The sequence below is a fragment of the Bufo gargarizans genome, chromosome 6, assembly GCF_014858855.1.
Source record: "Bufo gargarizans isolate SCDJY-AF-19 chromosome 6, ASM1485885v1, whole genome shotgun sequence".
NCBI classification, from domain to species: Eukaryota; Metazoa; Chordata; class Amphibia; order Anura; family Bufonidae; genus Bufo; species Bufo gargarizans.
Window position 1 is genome coordinate 7,054,138 of NC_058085.1, and position 14,190 is coordinate 7,068,327.

At 41.2% G+C, this 14,190-nt stretch overlaps 1 protein-coding gene across 1 annotated transcript in view; it reads left to right on the forward strand.

Moving 5' to 3' along the window:
• The window catches only part of LOC122939905 (ABC-type organic anion transporter ABCA8-like), a 322,317-nt gene that overhangs the window by 290,445 nt on the left and 17,682 nt on the right, over positions 1–14,190 (forward strand). The window contains 1 exon segment of the mRNA XM_044296113.1: positions 116–207. Coding sequence (XP_044152048.1) covers positions 116–207 — 92 coding nt within the window.

The following is a 14,190-nucleotide window of genomic DNA, read 5'->3' on the forward strand; positions in this document are numbered from 1 at the left end:
GTAGAGCTTCATTCCACACCCTGGAGAGGTTATGACAGGAGGTGGACATGGGCTTTATCCATTTCTGAGATTTACCACATTTCTGACCATCACATGGATTTGTCTTTCTTTTCAGCCATGCTGTCAGATCATCACATTCTGGGGCATCCTCTGGTTTTTGGAATGGAGATTTGGAACACGATGCCTGAAAACAGATCCCATATTCAGGTGAGAGTCAAAAACTTTTGTTTAAAATGACTTCCATAATGTTGGTGCCTCCTACGTTCGTTAATTTCTAACGATAAGTTGTTTGCCCTTAGTCCTAACAGCAGCACAGATGGGGGTTAACCACCCCCGTGGACTGGTAGGACCGGTGGAATTTTTAATGAGCCCAAGTAATAAACCAATAAAACACTTAAAGACTCCCCTATAAAGGAGGGAATCACCCCCAGCCCACTGTGTTATAGCAAGAAGACAACTAGCCTTACTAGGGTGGGATATTTGTGTGCTGCTGTAAGGACTAAGGGAAAACAAATTATCATTAGAAATTAACGATTCCCTTACGTCCTACCAGCAGCACAGATTGGGAGGGCCCTCATGCCTGGTAGAACCAATTATAGTCTGCCCAAAGGCCGAGTATTTTCAGAGCTCCAGGAGGCAGACTTGCAAATCATGTCGAGCGGAAGAAGAATCCTCTCGGCAAAATAAGTAGATACAGCCCTGGTAGAATAGGCATTCACAAACCCCGGAAGGTCTAGAGACTGGGAAACAGAGGATTCCCTAATACCCTCCTTAATCCATCGACTGATGGACGGCTTAGATGCCTTACGGCCTTTAAACTTACCGGCAAACAGGATTAGAAGATTTTCATCTTTCCTGAACTCCTCTGATCTATCCACATAGATCCGGAGGCATCTCGAGACATCCAGAGGATTACTAACAGGTTCCTCGAAGGAGGTAGAAGGTGTAGAAAGAACCAGGAGGGATATCACCTGGTTGATATTTTGGAACAAAGGAACCTTAGGCCTAAAGTACGGGATAAATCTTAGAAGGACTCGGTCTTGCAAAAAGATGGTATAGGGCTCGTGTGCTGAGAGAACTTGAAGCTCAGAGACCCTCTTGAGGAATGGGTCTCAGTACTGTAGGCTTTAATTTTTCAGCTCCTTTAAGAAATCGTTTGATGAGTGGGTCCTGAGAAAAAGACTTGCTGAGGCAAGCTGAAATGGCTAAAACTTGAACCCTCAAGGTAGATAGAGCAAGGCCTTTGTCAAGGCCGTCTTGCAGGAATTGAAGGATGGTGGAGAGGGGCGGATCTGCCAACGCCACCTACTTTCAGGAACACCAGGATGAGAATATCCTCATAATCCGTGAGTAGGCTCTCTTGGCAGGGTCTGCTTAGGGGGGAGCCTCCAATATTGCCCTCGACTCATTTGGGTGAGCTGGGTAAACCAGGATCTTTTCAGCCAAAACGGTATGATGGCTATCACCGAGGCCTGATGCTAATCCGCTATCATATTGAGGGATCGGCAGATAAATGGGAAAGGTTCGACTCCACCCAATCCAAAATCACTCCGATCTCTGACAAGAGGGGAAGTGATCCTGTGCCTCTCTGCTTGTTGATGTAAAGCACCGCAGTGATACTGTCTGACTGGACTTTCACAGCTTTTCCCCGAATCTGAGGGGTGAAGTGAAGGAGGGCTAGCCGGATAGCACGAATCTCACGGAGATTGGATGAGAGAAGCTGCTCCTGAAGAGACCAGGTACCGTGGACTGGAGTGTCGTCTAGGTGAGCACCCCAGCCTACTTGGGACGCATCTGTTGTCAATATGATCCAGGTTGGCTGGGTCATAGACTTCCCGTCTGAAAGATGGCACCACCATCTGAGGGAATGCAGAGTTCACCAAGACAGGGAGCACAGAGAGTTCAGCCTGGCGGGGCTGCCATTCCATTTGGAGAGAACCTCCGACTGCAGCGGCCAGAGGTGCCATAGAGCCCAAGGGACTGCTTCCGTAGATGCTGACATGAGCCCCAACATCTTCATGAGGGTCCGAACTTACACTCGCCGAGGAACGGATAGGAACTCTGCCTGTGTTCTGTATTCGGGAACTTCTTTCTGGAGTCAACTGGAGAGACATCCCAACGGAGTAGATTATGAAGCCTAGTTATCTTACTGAAATCGACGGGCTAACGTTCCACTTCTGCCAGTTGATGATCCAACCCAGGCGGAACAGAAACGAGATCGCTACATGAAGATGGTGGGTCAGGACCACTAGAGAAGAGGCTTTTAAAAGCCAGTCATCCAGATTAGGAATGATGGTCAGTCCTTGAAGTCTTAGAGCAGCCACCACAGAAACTACCACCTTGGTGAAAGTGTGAGGGCAAAAGAAATGCCAAATGTTAAGGAGAAAAGGTAAAAATGGCAGAACGGCGGAAGCTGAAAATGAGGACCCGAAGAATAAGGCACCAATAAGTGGAAGAACACCAACTTATATGGACTCTCGGAGCTGGCTTGAGAAGCATGTGCAGCAAGACACCGAACTGGTGCACAATGCTTCTTTAAATAGGGGAGGGGTAGGCCCAGAACAAAAACCCCAGCCCCAGAGGGAAAAACTGCAGAAAAACTAAGTAACCTATAATCTAAAAATCTTATGCGAAAGCGAAAACGCGTCGCAAGGAAGCCACGGAAGTGACGTCAGAGCACTCTGACATCACTTCCGGAAGATGGCAGCGCCCAGCGGCCGTCGAAAAAATGGACTGTGGAGCTGGCAGCAGGTAAGCTGCCGGCCAGGTTGTTTAACCACCTCCCGTCCGCCCATAGACTATAAACGTCCGGGATGTGGTTCTATATTTCTGAATGGATGTTCCAGAACGTCCGTTCAGAAACTGCAGCTGCACGCTAATCGTGCTGCTGATCAGGTTGCCTGCTTTCAGTGACAGCAGGGAAACCCAGAGAGAAGGCAGGGACCGCCGGGACCAGAGAGTCAGTGGCGTAGCGTGGGTTGCCTGCACCCGGGGCAAGCCAAAAATGGTGCCCCCCCTACCCCGGGCACGCCCCTTTTAACAAATACTGTAGTAGATCACTAGCAGTCCTATGTAACACAGTGATAACTCTCTGAGTACAGATAATGTTGTAGATGGGTGTAAGGCCCCAGAATTCAGAACACACACAGTGTTACCTGAAGTCTGGGGCCGGGCTGAGGCAGTGTGGGCCAAATTCTATATACCCCTTACCCTACCGAGAAACAGATATGTGCATGGATAATATTATTACAGGAGAATGCCGCACCATACCTGTTACATCCAGTGACGTCTCCTGTGATGTAGACTTTTCTCAACGTCTTCATCCAGAGATAAGACCGCCATGATACCTTCTCGTCTCTGCAGAGTTTCACCGAAAAAAATTTAGGTTCCTCACTTTACTATAAACCTCTCCTTCCTGGTGTCTCAACAACTCATCCTGCTGCCCCCCAATATTGTGCTAGAGCCAGACAGATAGTCCCCCATTCCCCATAATATTATTCCCCCTGTATATTATAATGGCCCCCTCTTTATTATTAATATAATGGCCCCCTCTTTATTATTAATATAATGGCCCCTCTTTAATAACAAAGAGGGGCCAGTACATTAATAATAAAGAGGGGGCCATTATATTAATAATAAAGAGGGGCCATTACATTAATAATAAAGAGGGGGCTATTACATTAATATTAAAGAGGGGGCTATTACATTAATAATAAAGAGGGGCCATTACATTAATAATAAAGAGGGGGCTATTACATTAATAATAAAGAGGGGCCATTACATTAATAATAAAGAGGGGTCATTACATTAATAATAAAGAGGGGGCCATTATATTAATAATAAAGAGGGGGCTATTACATTAATAATAAAGAGGGGGCTATTACATTAATAATAAAGAAGGGGCCATTACATTAATAATAAAGAGGGGGCCATTACATTAATAATAAAGAGGGGGCTATTACATTAATAATAAGAAGGGGCCATTACATTAATTAATAAAGATGGGGTCAGGGGCTATTACATTAATAATAAAGAGGGGGCCATTACATTAATAATAAAGAGGGGTCATTACATTAATAATAAAGAGGGGGCCATTATATTAATAATAAAGAGGGGGCCATTACATTAATAATAAAGAGGGGGCTATTACATTAATAATAAAGAAGGGGCCATTACATTAATAATAAAGAGGGGGCCATTACATTAATAATAAAGAGGGGGCTATTACATTAATAATAAAGAAGGGGCCATTACATTAATAATAAAGAGGGGGTCATTACATTAAAAATAAAGAGCGGGCCATTATATTAATAATAAAGAGGGGGCCATTATATTAATAACAAAGAGGGGGCCATTATATTAATAATAATGTAATGGCCCCCTCTTTATTATTAATATAATGGTCGTCTCTCCACTCTTATTAATACTATGATGTCCACTGAGTACTGTCAGTGGTCCTCTCGTGCCCCCAGTGCCTCTGCAATAAGGGTAGAACGTAGGGTACATAAAAAAAAATAAAAATAATAATACTTACCTCTCTCTCCTTCACAGCTTGTGGCATCCTGGTACAGGCGGTCACTAATGCCTCGCTCACTGTGCCTTCCCGCGCCGCGTCATCGCGTCATCTCGCGAGATCCGACGCAGGAGGTCACAGTGAGGTACGTGACTGAGTCCTGCGTCGCACTACTGCCTTATAGGCTTAAGGCCTAGTGGCCTAAAGCCTATGAGGCATAACGGGGGGCACGGGAGCCATAGGCTCCCGTGGCCCTCATTGAAATGTCAGCTGCCTGGCGCCCCCTGCAATTTGGCGCCCGGGGCAACAGCCTCTCTGGGGGATGTATTTCTGCTGTAACTGGGGCTACTATGTCAGCCCCAGTTACAGGAGAAATCAACAGTAAAAAAAAAAAAAAAAAGTGAATTAAATGTCTCCCAGAGGTCTTGTATGACCCTATGGGGGACGAAAAGTGTAAAATAAAAAAATAAAGTACAATAATAATATATTAGTTAGATGCACAGGATGGTTGATACACCAAACAGGGTGCTCTCAGTTTAGCAGCGTCACCCCGCTGCTAGGAGAAACAGGAATATAAAAGAAATGACTGGGCACACCTGAGATATTTGTAGCTAGTATTTATTAAGAATACTCGAAATGATTAAGAAATAGATCTAAAATGAAGATATATAGTACCGAAGTAAAACTTAAATCACTGTCACGCTATTAAGCAGCATACAAAGTAAAAATTCTGCGTATTGGTGATTGGGATGATGCTGAACTGGTCACCTACGGTTGTATATCAGACCCGACAGCCTCAATCCATTCCCAGCATAGGCAGAAAAATAATTGCATAAAATATAAACTACATTTAATAAAATTACAATGGTAAAATAATATATTGGCAGTAAAAATAATGATCTGGTGAAGGTGGGGTAAAATCAGATACCAATAGAATGTAATATAGATCAGGTATCCATATGGTAGAATGGAAATTCGTTTGTCATAAAGGTTTCCGAATGTCCGAATGTACCAAGGTACCCACAAGTTCGTATTTCCGATATAAGGTGGCACAGTGATGTTATATAATATATTAGCAGCAGTAAAGTGTGTTGGTTTATTTAGTCATTGAACCAGCGGCGTCCCGCTTTCGGTCCGAAATCCATCCAACATTAAGGCAGTAGTACATAAAGGAACGTTCTTACCGATGTAGGATGGTTCTCACGGTTGAGAGAAACCTCTGCCGTCTATCGAAACTTAATCCCGGTTTTAATGCAGTCAGGCGAATCTCGCGGTGGATGCTGTGGATCACCTGTTAGCAGTCAGATCACTGCACGAGGTCCCGCTTGTTTAGATCCAGATGAAGTATCCCAACCTTCCGGGTAGAGGTTTCAGACCGGCTGTACTTTTTAAATCGGCTCAGAATTGTTCCTGGGTGAAGTCGATACGGTGCACTCGCATAAGATTATACTTGGGGGGTCAGGCCAGACGCGTTTCGGGGTTAGAGTATCCCCTTCCTCAGTGGCTATCTGACCTCCCCAAAAGACCATTCTTTTATGCTCTAACAAAGAGCTTTACAAAGCCCGGTTCGGACTTTGGTCCCGGAAGTCCTGTAAAAGTCATTATCCCGTCGGGGAATATTTCCTTTATTAGTATCATATTGCCACTTTTCTTATTCTGTTTGTTTGAAATACTGTTAATGTGTATGCCCACCTCTAAATTCATAGTTTCTTGTATGTTTATTACAATAAATAAGACATAAATGATATCATTTGCGATTCACTTACGTTTTTTGTTGTCGCCTCAAACCTCCCAAATAGTTGCATATAAAATGTTACATATATAAATAAATAGTATCACATATAAAGGACATTGCAAAGGTATTATCAACATTTGTCTAGATGTTCAACCGCTATATACAGGAAATTTCTATAAAAAGAGGAATGGAAAAACGAATGGTTAAAAAATTTAAAAAAGGGGTTAAAATAGGGGAGGGGAGAAAGAAGGGGGGAAAAAAAGGGGGAATAGTTTCCTTATCCAGTGGATGTAAAACAGGCACCAATAATTCAAATATAGCTATATAAGTAGACTCTGATCGTGGAAAAATATGTATTTATACCTCTGTCAGATTGTGTATTTATGTACTAATAAAAATAAAAATAAAGATAAGTGGATATGGATATTGATATGTGTTCATATATAGATTTTTTCTAAAATTCCGGAAATATATCCGAATAATCCATATGTCTGTTCATATCCAAAATTAAGGTAATCAGTATCCATAAGCCTTATGTATATATTGTTTATAATTTTAATATAATATATTGACTTTGGACTCAAAATATGAAAAAAATGAGAGAAATTCTGAAAAATTCCCATAAATTATTTCTATGAACATATTTAATAAGATCTCTTACAATTCCGAAAAAGTAATAGTACAGACACACATTTCATAAAAAATGTATGTATAAAAATTGATAAAAGTATATTTTATGGAAAAAATCAGACTAGTGCCATGTGCAGTCGGTCAGTGGTACATGTTAAGGAACTACCGTCGGAGGGGAACTAGCCGGGGCATAAAGCTACTCGGCAAAGCTCACCCTTAAAGGTAGGCCCCAACCTATATTTATAAAAAGCCAAATATTTCATATTCGGCATTTAGACCATCGGGAATCATGGTCTCCATTTCAAAAATTCTCTGAGTTTCTAGTCTTGACATTTTACTGATATGGTTCCCTTTTCTCCAGCTCTTTGGCACTTTATCTATGGCCGCAAATTTCAATTTGGATGGGTCACTGTTATGAACAATTTTAAAATGCTTGGAGAGTGAATGGGTTTCTACACCTTTTTTAATATTCGATATATGTTCAGAAAGACGTTTCTTGAGAGTCCTTTTAGTCCTGCCTATATATTGACGTTTGCAAGGACATTCTATCATGTAAATGACATTTTCTGTACTACAGGTTAAAAATTCTTTTATGGTATGTTTGTGTCCATTTGTGGTAGCGATTATTTCTTTTGTTTGTTTTGCAAAGGATGTTAATTTGCAATTGCCACATTGCCCACATCTAAAAAAAACCTTTAAGGTCCATCCATTTTTGTATTGATGGAGCATTTTTACATATTTCATCCTCCTTAATTGTGGGCGCTATCTTATTTCCTAATGTGGGTGCTTTAGTAAAAACAATCAAGGGTTTTAGTGGGATTATTGTGCCTATAGTTTTTTTTTTTTTTTATAATGTCCCAATGTTTGTGTATGATGCTTTTTATCTTAACATGTTCACTACTGTATGGTAATATTATTTTAATTTGGTTATCTATTTTTTCCTTATGAATGTTAGTTTTACCGTTAAAAAACTCCTTTCTATCCATTTTAGTAACTTTGTCCAAAGCCAAGTTTAAAATATCCTCTGGGTATTCTTTTTTTTTTAAATTCTGACTTCATCTTTTTCACCTCTACTTCAAATTGTTCCATCATTGTACAATTTCTTCTTAACCTCTGGAACTGGCCTTGCGGAATATTAATAAGCCAACTTGGCAGGTGGCAGCTGTTAAATAAAATATAACTATTCCGCGTTGAGGGCTTAGTGAACGTACACGTTTTGAGTACATTTTCATCCACATATATTTTCAAGTCTAAAAATTCTAGTGTTTCTTTGCTATTAGTTCCCGAAAATTTAAGGTTAAAATCATTGTGGTTAATATCATCTAAAAACTGTTTAAGTGATTCAGGGCTTGATTGCCATATAAAAAACACATCATCGATGTATCTCTGCCAGAGCACCAGGTCCGTCCCCAGTTTTGGGGTCACAAATTTTTCTTCCCAATTGGCCATGAATAAATTAGCATAACTGGGGGCGAACCTGGTGCCCATGGCAGTGCCCCGAATCTGTAGATAAAAGGATCCATTAAAATAAAAATAATTGTGATTTAAGATAAAATCAATTCCCTCAATTAAAAAATTTATCTGTTTCTCTGTTAGTCTACCCTCCATTATAAGTTGTTCTCTTGTTGCTCTTTTGCCTTGTTCATGGTCTATGACCGTATATAAGGATTGGACATCTAAAGACCCCATTATCCAGTGTTTTTCAAATTGCATATTTTCTATTTTATTTATAATCTGCGTTGTGTCTTTGACATATGAGGGTGTATTTTTCACCTTAGTTTGAAGTAAAATGTCACTATACATTGAGAGATTTGCTGTCAATGATTCGATCCCTGAAATAATGGGGCGTCCAGGTGGATTTGTTTTGTCCTTATGAATTTTTGGAATGCAATAAAACGCCGGTATTCGTGGGTATTTATTTAAAATGAAGTCATGTTCCTCATTATTTAAAATTCCGCTATCCATTCCTCTTTTACAAAGGTTCCCTAAATCTATATAAAATTGATCAGTGGGGTCGTTTTTTAAAATTTGGTATGTAGTAATATCCGCCAGTTGACGTAGGCATTCCACATTGTATTTATCGGTGTCTTGAATCACTATGGAGCCTCCTTTGTCCGCTGGACGGATTATAATATTGTTCTCCTTTTGTAAGTGTTTAAGTGCTGTAATTTCTTTTTGTGTAAGATTATTGCGTTTATACTTCGAATTACTTTTTATCTTTTTTACGTCCTTCATCACACATTCTTTAAATGTGATCAGTTCTTGACTGAGTTCATTTCGCGGATATTTTTTTGATTTATTTTTCAAAGAAGTATGTATAATCGGATCATTATTTGTAGAGGAAATAATTTCTCGATTTATTGGTTTTTTTAGGAAATATTTTTTTAAACATAATTTTCTTATGAATTTTTCCACTCCAATAAAAGTTTCAAACTTATTGAGTGGTTTTGTTGGCGCAAATTTTAAGCCCTTATTGAGAAGCTGTTTCTCTGTGTCTGATAGGGTTACTGAACTAAGGTTAATGATAGCATCATTTGTGATTATGGGTGATATCTGTAGTGATGGTGTCTTTTTTCTCCATGTTCCTCTTCGTGTCTTCCCCTTTCTGTGTCGTGATGTCTCATCCTGTGTGTGTGATTGTGATTCTCGTCTTGTGAGTTGTGTCTCCTCATGTTTGGAGTCTTGTGTGTCTGTGGTGCATTCTGGGTCTTGTTTCTCAGATTGTATTGGTGATCTATGTGCATATTTTTCTGTATAGTTTGTGTTCTCGGTGGGGGTGATCTTTGTCTTATACGTGAACGGTGATGTGGGGGGGGGGTACGGTCTAAAAAATGATTTGTTTCTTCTAACATTTCAAATCTGTTGTAAGTGGGTATATTAAAGTGTTCATTTCTTACTAATCCTTGTTCAATCGTATCTGTTTCTTTTTCCGTATTACTGATTACCCCTATCATTGGTACGTGTTCATCAACCATGAGAACCATCCTACATCGGTAAGAACGTTCCTTTATGTACTACTGCCTTAATGTTGGATGGATTTCGGACCGAAAGCGGGACGCCGCTGGTTCAATGACTAAATAAACCAACACACTTTACTGCTGCTAATATATTATATAACATCACTGTGCCACCTTATATCGGAAATACGAACTTGTGGGTACCTTGGTACATTCGGAAACCTTTATGACAAACGAATTTCCATTCTACCATATGGATACCTGATCTATATTACATTCTATTGGTATCTGATTTTACCCCACCTTCACCAGATCATTATTTTTACTGCCAATATATTATTTTACCATTGTAATTTTATTAAATGTAGTTTATATTTTATGCAATTATTTTTCTGCCTATGCTGGGAATGGATTGAGGCTGTCGGGTCTGATATACAACCGTAGGTGACCAGTTCAGCATCATCCCAATCACCAATACGCAGAATTTTTACTTTGTATGCTGCTTAATAGCGTGACAGTGATTTAAGTTTTACTTCGGTACTATATATCTTCATTTTAGATCCATTTCTTAATCATTTCGAGTATTCTTAATAAATACTAGCTACAAATATCTCAGGTGTGCCCAGTCATTTCTTTTATAAAAAAATAAAGTGTTAAAAAATAAAATTAAAAAAAAGGTTTCACATGTAAAAAAAAGGAATGGAATAAAAAAAATGTTAAAAATAGAAAAATATAATAAAATAGACATATTTGGTATTGCCGCGTCCGTGACGGTCGGCTCTATAAATATATCACATAATCGACACAGTCCAATAAACACCATAACAAAAATATAATAAAACTGTCAAAAAAGCCATTTTTGTCACCTTACATCACAAAAAGTGCAACACCAAGTGATCAAAAAGGCGTATGTGTATACTTCTAGATCAGCCCACCTTCTAGATCAGCCCACCTTCTAGATCAGCCCACCACCAGTACAAGGAGTATTCCTCAGTCAGGGAACCCCAAAACAAAAGCCCCTCCACAGGCAAGAGGTCTTGGGGTCCCCTCACTTTTCATACTCCAGAGAGTGCACCTTCATCAGGTCACCCATAATGTTCCTATGTACCTGTCACGGAAGGTGTACAGAAAACTAGAAGACACAAAATGAAGATCCGACTGACTGGATCCAAAACTAAGGAAGCAAAGTGAGAGCCCTGCAACAGACCTGGCTCTCTCCCTAACTGCTCAGCCTATGCAAAAATCTCAATGGTAGATGATCACATATCCTCATTCCTCGACTGTAGAACACCTGAACTCCCTATAATAGTGAGGGGACACGACCACTGGCTCCCTACACTTGATACGGAGGGAGTCAGGGTCACCTGGGATCCAGCAAACAGGAAAACACAAATGAATGAACAAAACTTATCTGTAGAAGACTCAGTAGTAGCATCCAGCATGCACACACTCCAGGAAGTTGTATAAACCGCAAAGTGATGCAGTATGGGAAGGGATTTAAAGGGATGCAATCAGTGCAACTACATGACAGCTGAGAGAGGCTAACGAGATGAGAAAACGAAAGCAAAACAAAAGGAACCTCAAGCAGGAGGTTCTGTAGAACGTCTATCAGAGCTTCTCAGATGTCTGGTGGTGACAGTACCGTTTCCACTAGGAGGATTTTACGACTCGTCGACACTAGACACCGTGCACACCAGATGTGATGCCTAACCACTGCACTAACTAAAAATAAAGTGCGACGGTCCTTCCCACCAAGGTCTTTGAATGCGCCATAGGCCCATTCCGCATAAGACAAGGCGGCCAGCCTAGGCCAACCGATGGAAGCCCCCACCCTTTCGTACACCTCTATATTAAAGAGACAGTGAAGCAGGAAGTGGTCCATGCTTTCTAGCACGCCCCAACACTCCTCCCGGGGACAACCCCTTTCCTCAGAGTTCCTGCACTTCACATTATCCCTTACATATAGCTTTCCATGAAAGCAGCTCCAAGTCACATCCCAAACCTTCTTAGGGATCCTTTCTGAATTAAGCAAAGGAAGCCCACCCTCCAGATCCTGACTTGGGCAATCCTTCAAGGCCAGCGGCGCCTGGAAGAAAGAAGACAGGACCCCCCTGTCAAGGGAACCCCTCGACATGGTCTCTATCTCAGTCCTTCTCTGGCCCCACTGCCTTATGGTCTTCAGAACCGGAGATACGTAAGCCGGGGGATGTCCATGTGACGCACGCAGGTCTTTCACACGCCCTCCTGTCTCCCATTCCTGGAAGAAGGGCCGGAACCATTCCCTCCAGGAAATTACCCACAAAGGAGCCCTCTCTTTCCAGAGGTTTGCAATGTTTATTTTCAAGAAGGTATTTGTTAAAAATACCACTGGGTTGACCATATCCAACCCGCCTAGTCTCCTTGTGCGGTAAGTCACCTCTCTCCTGATTAGGTTCATTCTATTTCCCCATAACATCTGGAAAAAGAGACCAGGCATCTTCAAACTGCGGCCCTCCAGCTGTTGTAAAACTACAACTCCCACAATACCCTGCTGTAGGCTGATACCGGTAGGCTGTTCGGGCATGCTGGGAGTTGTAGTTTTGCAACAGCTGGAGGGCCGCAGTTTGAGGATGCCTGCTGTAGACCGATGCCCAGAGAGAGCCTGGCAAGACACTGCTCAGATATAAAAGCACAGGAATCAGGTAAGCTTTGTACAAGTGAACCCTTTCCCTGAGGGATAAAGACCACCCCTTCCATCTTTCAGTCTACCCTCCCAATTTTGTTGATGATAATCCTCATCTTGGCCAAAGTTGATGCCTAAGATCTTTAATGATTTCTGGGGTTCTGGAAGAGTGCCCTGGAGATCGAAGACAGGATCCCCTTCCCCCAGACAGAGAGTCTCACATTTGTCCCGGTTAATCTGGGACCCAGAAACTTCCGAATAGAGATTCACCTCCGAAATCACCCATCCCACCTCCTCTTCCGAAGAGGTAAAAATAGAGACATCATCAGCGTACGCTACCACCTTCAGAGATGGTCCCCACCGCCAGTTCCATCCCCACCCCCGCCAACGGTCCACGATCTACCCTTCTGATGAAAGGATCGATTGCAAACACGTACAGCAGAGGGCTTAAAGGACATCCCTGGTGGACACCGGAAGCCACCTCAAAAGGACGACCGAGCCAACCATTACCAACGGGAAACTCTCGACCCCTTTGTACAAGGTTTTTAGCCAATCTACAAACCTCCCGGGTAGACCATACCACAAGAGGACAGACCACAGGTATTCGTGATCAAAAAGGCGTATGTCCCACAAAATAGTACCAATAAAACCGTCACCTCATCCCGCAGTTAAGTATACATATTAGGTATTGTCGCGTCCGTAAAAACCAGCTCTATAAAAATATCACATGACCTAACCCCTCGGGTGAACACCATAAAAAAATAATAATAATTTGTGTCAAAACAAGCAATTTTTTTTCACCTTACATTACAAAAAGTGCACCACCAAGTGATCAAAAAGGCATATGTCCCACAAAATGGTACCAATAAAACAGTCACCTCATCCCGCAAAAAATGAGATCAGAAAATCTCTCAAAAAATAAAAAAACTATAGCTCTCAGAACATGGACACATTAAAACATAACTTTTTTGTTTCAAAAATGCTATTATTGTGTAAAACTTTAATAAATAGGAAAAAGTATACATATTAGGTATCGCCACGTCCGTAACAATCTGCTCTATAGAAATGTCATTTGACTGAACCCCTAAGGTGAACGCTGTAAAAATAAATAAATAAAAACTGTGCTAGAACAACCAATTTTTTGGTCACCTTGCCCCATAAAGTGTTATAATGAATAATCAAAAAATCATATGTACCCAAAAATAGTACCAATAAAACTGGCACCTTATCCCCTAGTTTCCAAAATGGGGTCACTTCTTGGGAGTTTCTACTGTAAGGGTGCATCAGGGGGGCTTCAAATGGGACATGGCATCTAAAAACCATGTGGAGTTCCTTTTCTTCTGCGCCCTGCCGTGTGCCCATACAGCAGTTTATGACCACATGTGGGGTGTTTCTGTAAACCGCAGAATCTGAGTAATAAATATTGAGTTTTGTTTGGCTGTTAACCATCGATGTGTTAAAGAAAAAATTGGATTAAAATGGAAAATCTGCCAAAAAAGTGAAATTTAAAAATTTGATCTCCATTTTCCTTTAATTCTTGTGGAACGCCGAAAGGATTAACAAAGTTTGTAAAATCGGTTTTAAGTAACTTGAGGGGTGTAGTTTCTACAATGGGGTTATTTATGGGGGTATCCACTATGTAGGCCCCACAAAGTGACTTCAGACCTGAACTGGTCCTTAAAAAGTGGGTTTT